This window comes from Harpia harpyja, chromosome 3 (assembly GCF_026419915.1).
Source record: "Harpia harpyja isolate bHarHar1 chromosome 3, bHarHar1 primary haplotype, whole genome shotgun sequence".
NCBI lineage: Eukaryota > Metazoa > Chordata > Aves > Accipitriformes > Accipitridae > Harpia > Harpia harpyja.
The window spans coordinates 42,594,791-42,611,119 of record NC_068942.1 but is presented as its reverse complement, the minus strand read 5'-3'; the positions used below and the strand labels follow the sequence as shown (position 1 = coordinate 42,611,119).

The following is a 16,329-nucleotide window of genomic DNA, read 5'->3' as shown; positions in this document are numbered from 1 at the left end:
CGTTTACATTGTAGGCTTTGACAATGACTATGTTTACTGCTAGTTGCCAGATTTGTGACTCTTGTCCATCTGATTTTTTTATTTATTTTTTTTTCACTCATTAACATCAGACTGTCAGGTTTGGTACTGCAGAAGGACTTTATTTATCTCTTGCAAGACTGGTTGAAAACTTCTAACCTTCAGCTTTTCTCTTGTTCTCCTATGTCTGTGCAGATGGCTCTTAATGCTTTTCCTCCTGTCCCCCTTGTTTTTTAGGAGGATATAAATGCTATAGAAATGGAGGAAGACAAAAGAGACCTGATATCAAGAGAGATCAGTAAATTCAGAGACACACACAAGGTAGTATTCTTGTTTTTGCACTTGATACAAATTAGGCTTTTTCAAAATCCAAAAACCACTATTATAAAATTTAGCAGTACATTGCAATATCACTTAAAATGATGTTTGTATTAGGTTTAATATACATATAGTTCTTTACAAGTCGAAAAAAAGACAACTACCACGTTAAAGTGGCCCTTGACATCTTTATGCTAAGACTTTGATTGCTACTGAGTATTTTGCAGTCTTCTCACTTTAACATGAATAAAGGCAACTTAAGTTTCTACACATACATTAAGTCAAGATATTTATAACTAAAGGATAAACGGGGCTGCAGTATAAGACATACACTTGAGTGTGTTTCTGTAGGTAGATTTGTAACATAATCCAAGATTTTATGAAGAGTTGAAACTTGAATTAAATTTAAGTCTTTTATTTTAATAGTTCTAAGTTAAGAGTGGGGGAAGATTAAAACTAGGTCAGTGGTTACCAGACTTACCAAACTTTAGATGCATGGAAGAACTGTAAATTCCCATAAAGCTAATCTATTCATTGACCCCCACCATTATGATAGAGATCATATGGTGACTAATGCAAGATGAAACTCACAGCTTGGAAAGTAACATGGAATAGGATGTAAGTATGAGCTTCTGTTTTTTATTATACTTATGGATGCCCCCTCAGAAAAATATGCAAAGGGGTAACTGGCTTGGAAATGTTTGTGCACATCAAGTCCCACCTCAGGGTTCCCACTTACAGAAGTTTCCACTAATGCTAGTGCATCTGTGAATGTTTCTGCTTTGGAATATGATACTTGCGGATAGTAAAGCACAACTATGCATGTAATGTTCTTATTTTAATGTTTAGCTTAAAGTTGGTATTATTTTTTCCCCAACAAGACTGGAATGGTCCTTGGCCTAGGGAAGTATCAACAAGCTCCTCTTTTGAGCACACACTTTTATTTCAAAATACTCCCAAGTCAACGTTAAAGAAAATGTTGAAGGTACAGCAAGGTGAAGTATGCCCGTGTTATTCAGCTTTACCACATGCAGTCACTGGGGATGGTACCATGTTTTCACACAACTGTATCAGTGTAAACACAAGTGACTACACATTGTTGTATGTACACGTATTCAGTTTTTCTCTTGACTGAAGTTGTTGGAGATAAAAACCTGGGGAAAAATTCTAGAAGAAATCATCTGGAGAAGCTCAGCAATTGAATGTGAAACTGGTCAGTGGTGAAACTTCAGTAGAATTGTGTTCAATTCCGAGCCCCAAGTTGTCACTGGTACTAAGATGCAAACAAGTAACAAGTTTTTTTTAAAAAACAACCAACAAAACAAAAAAACAAAAACCATGCTTCATTGTTTCAGAAGCTGTTGGGCATTTTACTGCCTTTAATCTGTATTATTGGGGGGCTATTTTGGGTTTCTTAACATTAAAAATCAACTGAAAGTAGTCATTGTGTATATTGGATATGTTTAAAAGGGGCTGTTGAATCTTTAGCAGCTGGCTAGTGAGCACAGTGAACCTTTGCATGTTTTTGGTATGAGTTTATAAAAAAATAACCACAGACTGTCAGGGTATCAGCATTGCAGGGGGCGTCCATTTACAGCACGGACGAGTCTGAAGAGAGCTCAAGGTAAGATTTATAATTCTTCTACCTGTTCATTTCTGTTCATTACTTCAATTTATCTGATACTCTTCCCATCCCATTACCCTTTCAGATCCTCTTACTTAGGCTGATAGAAGTTGATGAGGTCAGATTTTGATTACAAAATAGATCAATTTATTTTTTCAATTGGATTTTAAGAAAGGACCTACAAAATGGGTTTTAATACACCAAGACTTGTGTGTGTGTATTTACACTTGTGTGAATATATATTAAAAAAAAAAAAAGGAAACCCACTCTCTTGAGAAATCTCACCACGAACAAAGTTTTTGAGAGTGACAAAAAAGCAGGAGTTCAACCAAAGAAATTTCTATTGGAACATCTAAGATAACCTGTAAGTATCAACCACTTCAGTATGTAAACTTTTCTTTAAAAGTATATGAAATTTGAGGTAAGTTCGATTTTTAAAAGTTGACAACCTTGTTTAACATCTGACCGTACTGAGGTTTAACACTGTAAAGCTCCTGTAAAATACAGTCCTTTAGAAACTGGTTTTCAGCCCAGTGTATATCGTAGAATCTAAGTTTTGTTTTTTCATATCAGTTTTCTACCAATTCCTACCATTTTTAGTCCCTTTTTCCTTTTGTGATTTCAATGTATCCAACATTAGTTTGCCTGTATTGTGCTATCAATGCAGTGTAGTTTCACTGGATACATTAATCACTAGTGAATTAGCTTTACTTCTGTAATCCTTTGTCGGTTCTCTGGTCCCTGTGCCTATGGCAGAAGAACACTTATCAGGTAAGATTGCTTTTTAAAGTTGTCTTAAATGCTTTGTTTAAAAGAAAAGAAAAAAAAAAAACCAAACCAGAGAAAATGCTGTTTCATTGTTCCAGTTTTTAATTTCATTTCAGTGATGGTAAACGTGGAGCCAAAGGGGATAAACCTGTTTATTCTGCTCAATATTTGTTCAAAAAAGTGGTATTCTGGCATCCATCAGGTTGAAATTTGGTATATTTGGTTGTTATTTGGTATATTTGTGAACCGTGTACTTGCTCTTCCTCCCAGAAACATAGCTTATAGGCAAGGTTAATCCAGTGTTGGCGGTCCATGTCCTAGCACAGCATCTGTAAGTTAACACATAACAATTGCTTCCAAGGATGGATTTATCTATCATTCTGTTGATGTATTTTCTATTGTCTTATAGGAATTCTGGTCATAGGAACTGTTTCTAATTGAAAAAAAAGTGGCAATTTTGTACAATTTTTAGTAAAACTGTAGCAGGTAACCCTTTAGTTTCTGTGTTTCAAAAGAGCTATTTCCAACCTTTTTTTAACTCTCTCCATCTTGCAGTGGTGGAAGTTAAGGATTCCATTCTGCAGAGTCCAATTCTTACCAATGAACTGTTAGAACTTTTTTAGGGAGGGAAAAGGGGAAAGGTTGCAGCTCTCTTCAGTGTTTAACCACATGCACTATGTGTAAGTGGATAAATTTCTTTACCCAAGTTTTCATATAGGACAGTTTTGGTCTGCCAAGACTTTTTGGGAAACAACTCACTGTCCCAGTAAGCATTCCACTGAAAGATATTTTCCTAGTTGAACAGAATTAATTTTATCAGCTAGAAGTTCACTTTGCTTGTACCCAAGTGGCTTATAGGGCCAATGGAATTTGTGGCCCACCTGAATCATGACTGGCAGTGCACTGTGTATGTGCAGTTTAGTCAGCTTATAATATGAGGCCAGCCCTACTCTGCTAAGGTTGGAGATTGCTGGTCTGTGTAGATCTATGCTTTTGCACGAAACTTAGTCTTGTGATTGCTGCATTTTGATTTCATACTTATGAGTTCCAAAAAATACCCACCAAACCCTATTTAATATTTTAAAATCAGTGGCGGTTTTGGTATTTCCATTACCAGCCTTGTGTGTTGCGTCGGGAATATCCAGTTCCTGTAACTACAAAATTAACTATGAAAGTTCTCTTGTTGGTTTTTAGAAACTGGAGGAGGAAAAAGGCAAAAAGGAGAAAGAAAGACAGGAAATTGAAAAAGAACGCAGAGAAAGAGAAAGGGAACGGGAGCGTGAACGAGAAAGGAGGGAGCGTGAAAGAGAGAGGGAGCGTGAACGAGAGAAGGAGAAGGAACGGGAGCGTGAACGAGAGCGAGATAGGGATCGTGACCGAACTAAGGACCGAGACAGAGACCGCGAACGAGACCGAGATCGTGACAGAGATCGTGAAAGGAGTTCAGATCGCAACAAGGATCGGAGTAGATCAAGGTAAATGCGTTTGAGTTGCTATTTATTTCAGTTTTTCCCTAGTACTAAGTGCGTATAGTTCATCAGATCAGCTGTCACTCAAAAGCGAATGGTCCTTTTGGAAGATCAGAGTAAAGATAGGAAATTAAAATTTTAGAAAATGCTGTATTTTCTTTCAGTCTTAAACTGTGCCTAATCATGTCAGGCTCTAGATGCTGCTTTTTCCCTTTTCACCATAGAAAAAATAGCTGTTTCACTTTAAATCATCTTGTCAGTAGGGTTCAAGTTGTCTGTAAGCCATATGTAAGAATTGCCATATGCTCACGCTTAGTTTCTGTAGATATCACTATTTAATGGTTAGTGCTCAAACAACTACTTTTAAGTAAATGGGGTTTTGAATACATTAGAAATACTGATTTATGCCCATTGCTATATCAGCTAATCATCTTGTACAACTGCAGAAGAAGAGTAACTTGCAAGATGCTATAAATAGTGCATTATGCATTTGAAGTTAAATCATTTGATTGAGCGGAGAGGAAAGCTCTGCACTTAACTTTGGACTTCCTTCCTTCCTTCAGAGAAAAAAGCAGAGATAGGGAAAGAGAACGCGAACGGGAACGGGAAAGAGAACGCGAACGGGAACGGGAAAGAGAACGCGAACGGGAACGGGAAAGAGAACGCGAACGGGAACGAGAACGGGAGAAGGATAAAAAGAGAGACCGAGAAGAAGATGAAGAAGATGCCTACGAACGCCGAAAACTAGAGAGGAAACTGCGGGAAAAAGAAGCTGCGTACCAAGAGGTAGGTTGGTATTTTTAAGGTTCCTTAAGGGAAAAATTGTTTCTGAGGCATGATAATAAGTCTTCTACTGTAAAACATATAATTCCTTCTCCCTCTCCTGTTTCTAAATACGTTTTTAATCCTTTGACTACATGAATCGGGGCAGAATGTGTAAGTCATTGTCAGAACAATTTTGGACTTCTTATTCTAGTGTTTTAACTTACAAATAAATAATTTGCTTAATTTTAATGCAGTTGGTTTTAAAAAATAATCCAAACTAACTCCAAAGTAGTACTGCTCTCCTCAATGTTCTTGAGATTGGAGTGTGTGTTTTTTCTTCTGTTGTAGCGTCTTAAAAACTGGGAAATCAGAGAACGGAAGAAAAGTCGAGAATATGAGAAAGAGGCTGAAAGGGAAGAAGAAAGAAGAAGGGAAATGGTAAGTCTTACAGTTTTACTTGTAATTATTCCCCCTTGTTCTTTGGGTCCCATTTAGAATGGAACATTCTGCTGCTGTCTTGATGGATAGTGGTAAAACTCTCATTTTGTATAAACACCATTTATGTTTTTATTAAAAAAAAAAAAAAAGAGTTAATAAGACTTGGAACAGCAGATGTCTAATAAGTGGGAGTACTATTGAGAGCCTGGAAAACAAAGCCTAGTGGCTTGGTCTTGTGAAGGCAAAAGAATGAGATGTAGGCAGCTGCAAAATACTGTGGTTTGATCATCGTGCACTATTACATCTGTACCCTGTATTTGTGTCAGATATGTAGCAAAACCTACTGTATGTTCTATGTAATGCAGGTGGAACTAGACCAGTCTTTTTACTTCCAACCTGCTCGTGTGCCTGAACCTTCTATAATATATGATATAATATTCTATAATATATCTAAGCACTTTGTAAAAGTCTGTCTTTAGTTCATTAGTTGTGAAATTGTCACAGTTATCAGTGTAACCCTTGGAAGTTTTGTCCCAAAAGACACCTTTGGAAGATAGATATTTCTGTAATCTTGTAGTTTTGTGCTAAAGTGTAAAGAAGTTGGTTTTAAATTATGGTGGTGTTATTTCACTTCATAATTCTCTCAGAGAAGGAGAGAAGATATGAGAGCATTCTAAGCAGGAGATGTATTGTGAATTGCTTCAAAGCAAAATATGCAAAGGGACACAGGAAGGAAGGTTGGGGGGGAGAGAGAATTAGAAAATACATTGCTTTATGTGGAATCTAATTTTTCCTCCTAAATGGTTGAGGGGAAAAAAGCGTTTGAGAATGACTCAAGGATATTTCCTATTCATAATCTTCCTAGATGCTGGGTATGAATGGCAGTTGTAGAGAGCAGTGTTAAATTTTGTGCTGAATTTACAACCATTATTGTAATTTGTTTCTCGAAGTCATTAGCATAGAAATACCTTACTGTTGGTTTAAAGATATTGCTTAGATACAGGTTAGAATGTCCTAATTTGTGTTCTCTTTAAAGAACTGCTTTTTTTTTTTTTTTTTTTTAATCAGAGAGGGGAAAAAATGTGTCCCCTCTATGCCTCTTGCCCCCTTCAGTCTCAGGTCTGTGCATTAATAGTGCCACATGGTTTGGATTAGTAACGCAGCAGGAGAGCACTTATCCTAGAAGTATCCATTAGATTTGTCTCTGTGCATAACTAAATCTTTTTTAAAAAGCACAGCTACTGAAACAAAACAATAGTGATAAAATACACTTAAGCTGCCATGTTAAAATATCCAATACCAGACTTACAGATTTAAAGAACAGGAACTTTGATCCTCTTTTGTGATGTAAAAAAAAAAAAAAGCAGGGGAGCGGTATATTTAAAAACCCTTTGAAATGCTAATAAAAGAACAGTAGTCTGTAAATCAGAGACATGATGCCAGTGGACCTAATGGACGTACTATCTGCTATTGAATGTATGATAGGAAGTTGACAGATCCCTGGAAGATGATGCAGTTCCAAAACCTTTCCATTTTCTGTCTGGAACTCTGTATTTTTAGTTTGAAGCATAGTAGATGTAAACCAAACTTATTAATAATAATACTAAATTTTAAACTCTTTGAGAGAAAACCAGAAATCATTTTATAACATATACTTATGTTTCAATTTCTTGCAGGCAAAAGAAGCCAAACGGTTAAAAGAATTCTTAGAAGATTATGATGATGACAGAGATGATCCAAAATACTACAGGTATGCCTTTGTATTGATTCCTAACGATAAAATCTTCATTGTTCATTTTAACACAATTGTGGGGTTTGTTGGCAGAGGCTTACGGAGTTTGTTTGACTGATTATGTGGTGATGTAAGGGTTATATAGTTATCTAAATTATTTCAGTGTCACTTGATAAATGCCAGAGGGAAAAAGGAAACTCCTTACTGCTACTTGTTAATGCTTGGGAGTAGCTGCTCCTTCCTATCACTTAACTTGTGGGTGAGGCAGTGCAGAGGTCACTGTAATACCAAAATAAGGAGTTAGGGGCAGGGAGAAGGGACCAAGCATGCCTCTAAAAAATTCACTACAAGGAAGTTGTAAATTGTACGAAGAACAAGCTAGTTAACTCTGTAAAAGATGGGGAAGATCCTTCAGCATGGGGCTAACTAAAATTTGCATTAAACTAATTCAGCAGAACTGGTTCTTGTCAAGTAAAAACCTATAAAATAATTTGATTCGTTTTCTAACAAGACCAGCTGTCACATTCTCTACATCTGTTTAATGTGATGGGGTAAATTCTGTATTGTAAGATTGGGAACTGGTACCTTAGATTCCTCTGTTACAAAAATAAAGGACACCAGATGCTCTTATGAATCTTACTTTCATTTAGTGGAATATAACATCTCTTATCAGATACTTCTTGTATTGTGTTACAAGGTTCTCATTGGAATGTTCTTTGATATACAAAATCCATATCTTTTTTAGGGGTAGTGCTCTTCAGAAGAGGCTACGAGACAGGGAGAAAGAGATGGAAGCAGATGAACGGGATAGGAAAAGGGAAAAGGAAGAATTAGAAGAAATTAGGCAGCGCCTTCTGGCAGAAGGACACCCAGATCCAGATGCAGAACTCCAGAGGGTAAGTAGCTGTTGGTGTGACAGGAAGAAAAGAGCCCTTGGTATTCTGGTGGTATTGATCAAAATTATGTCAGAGATCTGATAGTTAATATTTGCTCTGTTCCCTGTTTCTTAAAAAGAAGTCCAGATAAGCAGTAAGAACACTGGAAACAAAAAATAGCTTTCCAGATCCATGTTTGGATGGAGTTCAAAAACAAATTTGGATTAATCAGTATTTCTGATTATAATGGCAGTAGTTGCAGGCAGACTAACAGAGACTTCTTTAGGAAACAGAGGATCTTTAGATTCTTTCAAACAGTGCTGTTTTTGAGAAAGCTTCTTTTTTGCTAATTGTCTGTTTCGTTGTAGATGGAGCAGGAGGCTGAGCGGCGTAGGCAGCCACAAATAAAACAAGAGCCAGAGTCTGAGGAAGAAGAGGAAGAAAAGGCAGAAAAAGAGGAAAAAAGAGAAGAGCCAGAGGAAGAGGAGGAGGAGCCTGAACAAAAGCCCTGCCTTAAACCAACTTTACGACCCATCAGTTCTGCCCCATCTGTTTCTTCTGCTAGTGGAAATGCAACCCCTAACACACCTGGTGATGAGTCTCCCTGTGGCATTATTATCCCTCATGAAAATTCACCTGATCAACAGCAGCCGGAAGAGCATCGGCCCAAAATAGGACTTAGCCTCAAATTGGGCAAGTTTACATTTTATTTTAACGTTCCATATGGGATCAGAATGAAAAAAATGCCAAGCTGAGTAGCCACACAGTTTTCCAAATATATTGTATGTTTTGATATACTTGTATCAAGCTGTTGTTATCCAGATGCTGTGCTTGACTTCTATCCAGAAGATACGTTTTATAAATCTCTGTTCTTCCAAAATCTGTAGGGGGAAAAGGGACGGAAGTTTTGGCATCCTCAAGGCTTGAATTTTTTAGGAATGCTCTGAGCTGGAATTAGTTATTTCCACATGGTTTTTCACCTTAATAGATCTCTAAATATCTCTTTTAAAACTCATTGCTACTTTTCATTGATGTATATGTTAGATTTAAGCCCTAGATAGTTCTTATGTTTGTTCACAAAGATTCTTCTAAAAGAAGAAAACTGAAAATTAGATTATTTTTTCTTTTTCTTAGAGTAGCACAATGAATTGATGACAATTGTGAATGGGAGTGTAGAGTTCCTTAGTACTTTAGCAATTTCCTCGTGTCTTAAAAAAAATTTTGTTCTGAGCAGCAGAACTGAGGATATTTGTATTCCAGAAGGTTTGTGCACTTACTATTTATTATTTTGATTAAATTATACTGGGGCTGCAGTTTGAGCACACAATGTGTTAGATCTTGAATGAAGAGAGACTGTATGGTGTTAGGTAAACTGATTAACGCTTTTCCTACAGCTGGATTCATTGCAACCTTTCACTTCCATGCTCTGTCTCTGCTGAGGTTTGAACTCATGTTATAGTCCTCCCTCAATGAGGGTGCTAACTGGTTTCAGGGCAGAGAAAGAAGACCCCATTTTTCAAAAATCTTGAACAAACTCCGTTTGAGATCTTTACCTCTTTTGCCATTTTTATAACAGAGTTTGAGAGATTACGACACTGATGCTAGGCATTCACAGACATTTATATAACATACAAACTGATATTCCTTAAGAAATGTGTGAAGAGCAAACTAGCTTCAGTTGCAGTTTGTGAATATGTTACTCTGTCTTTTGGGTTGTAGGTGCCTGCAACAGTCCTAATCAGCCCAATGCTGTAAAAAGGAAGAAGCTTGCTGTGGATAGTGTTTTCAATAAATTTGATGATGAAGACAGTGATGATGTGCCCCGGAAAAGGAAACTTGTCCCCCTGGATTATGGAGAAGAAGATAAAAGCAGCATCAAAGGCAGTGTCAACACAGAAGAAAAACGTAAACATATTAAGAGTCTCATTGAGAAGATTCCCACAGCAAAACCAGAGCTCTTTGCTTATCCTCTTGACTGGTCAATTGTGGATTCAGTAAGTTGATTTCTTTTAACCATTCACAAAAAAGCATAATTTTTCCAAACAAACCTTGGAACTGAATAGAAAAACAGTGTTCCTGGGACCCTAGTGGATTGAAGCAGCATCATCAAATGGAATCAAACTTAAGTAGTGTATTTCTTGTCCATATATAATACTTATTCTGAAGTATGCCTGCTTATTTTTGTTTAGTCTCTTCTGAATTGTTGCTACAAATTGTGTAGCAGTTTTATGGAAGGGTGGAAAAAAGGTCCTGTAAAAACATGTTTGGCTGTCAAATACTTGCAGATGCCAGATCTCTAAGCGTTATCTCATTGATAGCAAAATGTATCTTCTGCTAAACAGTTTGGGTCTTACAGCTGCCTATCTGGCAGTATTGTTTCAAGACAGTAAAGTTTATGGAAATGATGGGTTTTGGTTCTTTTTCCAGACACTAATGGAACGTCGAATTAGACCGTGGATCAACAAGAAAATAATAGAATATATTGGTGAAGAAGAAGCCACGCTAGTTGACTTTGTTTGTTCTAAGGTTAGTATCTTCCAGTTCCTTTGTGAAGTCTGCGGTTTGCTCCCTATTTAAGCTGCAGCAATGACTGCATGTCATGGTTTAACCCCAGCCAGCAGCTAAGCACCATGCAGCTGCTCACTCACTCCCCCCCGATCCAGTGGGATGGGGAAGAGAATTGGAAAAAAAAAAAAAAAAGTAAAATTCATGGGTTGAGATAAGTACAGTTTAATAGAACAGAAAAGAAGAAACTAATAATGATAACAATAATAAAATGACAACAACAACAATAATAATAGGATTGGAATATACAAGTGATGCACAATGCAGTTGCTCACCACCTGCCAACCGATGCCCAGTTAGTCCCCGAGCAGTGATTTGCCCCAGCCCCGCTCCCCCCAGTTTATATACTAGACATGGCATCACATGGTATGGAATACCCCTTTGGCCAGTTTGGGTCAGCTGCCCTGGCTGTGTCACCTCCCAGCTTCTTGTGCCCCTCCAGCCTTCTTGCTGGCTGGGCATGAGAAGCTAAGAAATCCCTGACTTTAGTCTAAACATTACTTAGCAACAACTGAAAACATGAGTGTTATCAACATTCTTCTCATACCAAACTCAAAACATAGCACTGTACCAGCTACTAGGAAGACAGTTAACTCTATCCCAGCTGAAACCAGGACACTGCAGTATCTGTATTTGAAGGCAGTGTGTTCCTAGTTTCTCTGTAATTATGATATTGGTCAGCAGAGACAGTTGGTGTACTTGGAATCAGTATGTACCCTAATGTTTTACAAGTTACCTCCTTTAATGCTTATGCATAATATGTACATGCTAGATGCTCTCTGTTATCTGTTAAATAAACATGTGGAAGTTGATAAAGGAATGAGCAGTTGACAAGAGCAGCTGTTTTAACTTAGTTTTATCATTAGATTTCAGAGTTAATATCTCATTGGCCATTAACATTTTTTACTTAAAAATAGGATTTGTGTGAATTCAGGGGGAGAAAAGCCAGTAGCTTGATTTTACATACATTTTTGGATTAGCTAGATTAACTTCTTAAAAAGCTTTTTAGATGCTGTTGTTGCTTTAGTAGTAAGCAAATATTAAGGTTTTAGAGTTAGCATTAGAAGTCATTCTGCTATACCTTTTAGCCATTGCATGACTTGTTTAAACCTCAACTCTGCAGAGCTGCTTACAAACTAAATTCTGATAACTTGCCTTATTAAATCTGTCATGACAGCTCTGTTGCTTCTCATCAATAGGGAATTTCAAAAACTCTTTTCAGCTTTCATGGTACTCACTTTCATAATGGCTTGTCTTGGTTTATCTTTCAGGGCTACTGTATGAGAGGCAAAGCAAGTGATAGTTTTGTGGCACAGGTGGTTAGTAGAAAGTGAAAAGCAGAAGTTGAATATTTGCCAAGCTTAAAAAATATATATATACACACACAGCCATTTTCTGGTATTGAAAGACAACTTGTTTGGTTCTGAAAAAAAATTGAAATACTTAACAGGCAGATGGAAAATTTGGTTATGAAGAGAGAGACAGGGAGAATTTTGCCTTTGTCTTCCATTAGGAATTCAGTGTTGAAAGAAGGGGAGCTTATTCCTTAAATAAGGAGAGCTTAATTGGGGATGCAAGAATAGCCAGCAAATACAGAACCTGTTGAATCTCTGGAGCTTCCTAGAACTTGTTCCTCAGTAACTAGCCATAAACTAGCACTCACTATGATGGAATCTGATGTAGTTTAATACTAATTTTTGCCTTGGCTAATACCAGGAACTAATGAACTGTAAATACTTTTTGCATGTGAAAAGCATTCAAAATCCTTGAGAAGTAACTGATTTTTGTCCAGAGATGTTTATATGGTTTACTCTGAGTTTTCAGTCTAAAAACATTTGTTTCTTTCAGGTTATGGCTCACAGCTCACCACAGAGCATACTGGATGATGTTGCCATGGTAAGCAGAAATTGTGTAACTGATATACTTTCTACATTATACTGAAGCTAATAGTCAATTCTGCAAAATAGTAGGAGTCCATAACAGAAATATTTGGTGTTCATAGAACATGCATAGAAAACATGCATTAGATATGAAAGCTGTTTTGATTAAACAGATCATGCTAGCACAGGCATGATTTTGCATTTACAGCATCTAGGTAGAAATTACTGATCCCTGTCCAGAATTTCTCAGTATTCAGAAATGTAGAACAAAGATTCTGTCCCTAACAGTAGAAGTAAGAATCAACAATAACAGAAATGTATCAGAAATATAAACTTCTATTCCGTACCATTCTTGTAACCAGGTCCTTATAATTAGTGGTTTAGTGGGTTTATTCCTAATTAATGACCAAAAGGTGATTTTTCTCTAGAAGAGTAAAAGCTCTTTTTTGCCTGGTGTTGGAAAAGAGAAACTGAAGGGTGAACAAAAACTAATTGTTCACTCTCTCCCAATAAGGAAACTTGGAGACAAAGTTGGTAGGAGTCAGATTCATAGGAGAATTTTGTAGGTTGTTCTTGGTGTGACTAGTAGGTGAGCTGGAGAACTTCCTGAGAGGCAAAGCCTGAATAATAAGTTCAAGGAAGAGAAATCCATTGAGACATTACTTAATATAATATCCAAGGAAGTTCCAGGCTGAAAATGAGCAGAGGCTAGGAGAAAATTAAGGGACAATACCACATGTGTATGTCCTGTTCTTACATTCTTCCCAAGCCTGCCATTTCTCTGCCTCTTCCCAAGCTGCTTTTGGGGACTAGGATACTGATACTTTTATTTCTTAGTGGTCAATGTCTGCATTATACAAGTATATAATTAGAGCTTAGTCAAGTCAGATGACAAATGCAGGACAGACAAATTCACTGAAGTTTTGCCCAGTGCCTCCCTTAACTTGGATTACACTACCTCCACTTTGTAGTTCTGATGTGTCTAGAATTAGTCTTTGTAACTGGAATGCTTAACCTAAAAAATAATCTATAAAATGTGTATTTCCTACAGGTACTAGATGAAGAAGCTGAAGTTTTCATAGTCAAAATGTGGAGGTTGTTGATATACGAGACAGAAGCAAAGAAGATTGGTCTAGTGAAATAAAGCACTCTCCTTGCTTCTAGGGTTCCATTTCAATTTGGGGCTTTTTTTTTTTTTTCCCCCCATCATTCAAAGACTTCAAATTTTCTCTGTTCTCAGAGATTTGAGACCTGTATTTTTTTATGTAGAAAATGTGAATTTTTTTGTCCTCTGCTCTGAGGCCCTCTTTACCCTTCTCAGTTAGTTATCTGAATCCTGCATTGGTTCTCTTTATAATTCACAAGGTACAATTACCGGTATGTTTTATAAGCTGCAGCTACTGTACATGCTCTCTGGTAATTTTGTTATGTTACTCTGATTCTTGTAAATATTAAGGAAAAAAAAAAGCGCCCCTGTCTTGCAAAACATTTGCACTTAATGTGGAACTATATCAGTTACAGATGAAGACAAATTATTTTACTGCAAATTTATCGGTGCTCTTTTTTTTTTTTTTTTTTTTTTGCACACTCTCTTTTTATTTAAGGAATGATCAGAAAACAATTTAAAAATAAGTGGCTTGGGCTGCTTTCACAGAACAGCTTTGTGTGTTCATTTGGTCCCCTCATCTGGCTCTGGAAAAGGAGTTCCCTCAGACTTTTCATTCTGATGTGAACCAGCGGCAGTCTTGGTACTTTGTTGCCCATTTAGAATTACTAATGAAGCTGGGAACTTAATCTCTTGCAGACGCTCTGCTTCTTTCCTAGAAAGTGTAAATTGCAGGAAGTTTTTTATTCTTTGCTCAGTTAAAACAAGAGCAGGACCTAAATTCAATAAGTGCTATTTAATAATTTTTTTTTTTTTTTAAACCTAGGATATCTTCTGCTCCATTTCATTTTAGCCCTTCCCTATTATCCCTTCTGTCTCCAAAATAATGAGATGGATTTTTTTTTAAAGAAATTATTTTTAAAAACATTTTTTTAGTATTTAGAAAAAAAATAACCTGTTTGGATGTAACTGACCATAGCAGTTGACAAAAACTAGTAAGTCAAGACAAGTAAGTTTTCAAATGAAGCCGAAGTCTTGTTTTTATCCAAACTGTTAAACTAGCCCCGACTTTTGTTTTCTACTGTAAGCAGTCTATTGTCCACAAAAAGAGGGTGATGTTTTCCTGCCTTGTTTGTATGGGTTTTTATAAATAGGCTGATATGGTATAAATGATGACATGTACTGTAAACTGCATTTTTTATCTCATACCTGGGTAAGAAGACAAATCGATAACGTTTAATGAGCTGTTTTGATTGCAGGAGGACTGTGTTCCAGGGAGCAAACTGTCTCAAAAACATTTTTAATTTTTAACACAATTCTTAATAGCAAACAAATTAAGTAAAGGTGTTCCAGTATCTCTATATTGTATTTAACTGAAGGATACAGGTTGACCTGTTCAGAAAACATAACTGTGACGTTGAGTTACTAGTTCTTTGTATCTGGAGAGGACACTTGAAAACACTGTTCTTAACAAACGGGATCGTGTAAAGGTTCCACCATGTAAATATTTCAGATATTAAAAATGTATATATTTGATTTAAGGGCTCACATTCTTTTGGAGTCTTGTGCAGCATGCAATTATATTTAACACTGGTTTCTGAATCAACAAGTGTTGCCAAATTAGGGGTGGGTTTTTTTATAACTACCTCCTGCTTTAAGTCAGGTGACCAGAAGCCTGCAAATGCAGATGTGATCTCAATATGTTCTTTCTCATCCCTGTAATACTACACACCACAAAATGTTCTTTTTTAACTTGAAGTGTAATGCTCAGATGTTACTTTTATGTTGTGCTTGAGTTTGCGTGAGAATGTGTTGTTTTACGTACTTATGTGCTGCAACCTTCCTCTTTTTTTTTCTGCAACTTGATGTTACCCTAAGAGATTACTTCCCCGTTCTCCCCATACAGTTTTGCATCAGCATTTACCAAAAATTCTCCAAATTCTAAATAAATTCAAAACTCGCTCTGTTTGTAGTAAATACAGAGAAGAGGGAAAGTGAACTTCATGAGTGCTTTTTGTCCTGCTAATGTGGCATTCTCTCTCTGTCATTAGTAATACTTAAGCCAAATGTGACAAATGCTTTGTAATGCCACTATTGTAGATTGCCTCAAGTCCTTGTTGAGATTCTTCAGTGAGTGAAGGCTCAAGTTGTGAAACTTTAGCTTATTTTCTTCTGCCCTAAACTAAAGCTGTGTGTTCATCTATTATTTATGCATTGGCCATAAGCCTGTATTCTTCCTTTCCCAAGGAGACTGAAGGCATCTGCGTGAGGAAGACATCTAAAATTAAAGCTGGAGTGTTAAATATCCAGGTAAATAAGTATTTAGAAGCAGTTCTGACATTAAAAAAATAAATTTTGTGGAAGCTGAGGTTTTTCTTCAGTAGTGGAAGGAGGAAGGAATGTTCACTAATAGCATCTCTGGCTTGGCTTATGCAAGTACTTCAACAAATCTTCCTCTTTCAGAATGCAAAATATTGCTTTATAAAGTCGCTTCTAGTGTTTACCTCTTACTCAAATTAGTGTTATTACTTCTCAGTGATAACAATATATTTTGTGTCTGTGATGCTGGGGGGTAGAGCACAAATTACATATTGCTGAGAGGTCCTCCATATAGAAAAGTAACTTTCCTTTGTTAACTGTTTTTCTTTCAACATGCAGTAACAGAATTATTTCAAGATAAACTTGGAAAATTGGGGGTAGAAAAAGCCTTTTTTACCAACATTACAACACTTTACTGTCTGAATATGCGATTTAGTACACACTTGTGTGTTA

General features: G+C 36.7%; 1 protein-coding gene across 8 annotated transcripts in view; it reads left to right on the top strand.

The window, feature by feature from the left end:
* RBM25 (RNA binding motif protein 25) overlaps positions 1-15,093 on the top strand; it is a 37,090-nt gene extending 21,997 nt beyond the window's left edge. For all 8 annotated transcript variants that reach the window (XM_052782272.1, XM_052782274.1, XM_052782276.1 and 5 more), the window contains 11 exons: positions 256-339; positions 3,923-4,203; positions 4,761-4,983; positions 5,311-5,400; positions 7,077-7,150; positions 7,878-8,028; positions 8,376-8,700; positions 9,727-10,001; positions 10,435-10,533; positions 12,421-12,468; positions 13,504-15,093. In XM_052782272.1, coding sequence (XP_052638232.1) covers positions 256-339; positions 3,923-4,203; positions 4,761-4,983; positions 5,311-5,400; positions 7,077-7,150; positions 7,878-8,028; positions 8,376-8,700; positions 9,727-10,001; positions 10,435-10,533; positions 12,421-12,468; positions 13,504-13,596 — 1,743 coding nt within the window. In that variant the 3' untranslated portion in view covers positions 13,597-15,093. The remainder of the gene's footprint in view (positions 1-255; positions 340-3,922; positions 4,204-4,760; positions 4,984-5,310; positions 5,401-7,076; positions 7,151-7,877; positions 8,029-8,375; positions 8,701-9,726; positions 10,002-10,434; positions 10,534-12,420; positions 12,469-13,503) is intronic.
* Positions 15,094-16,329: the final 1,236 nt, after the last annotated feature.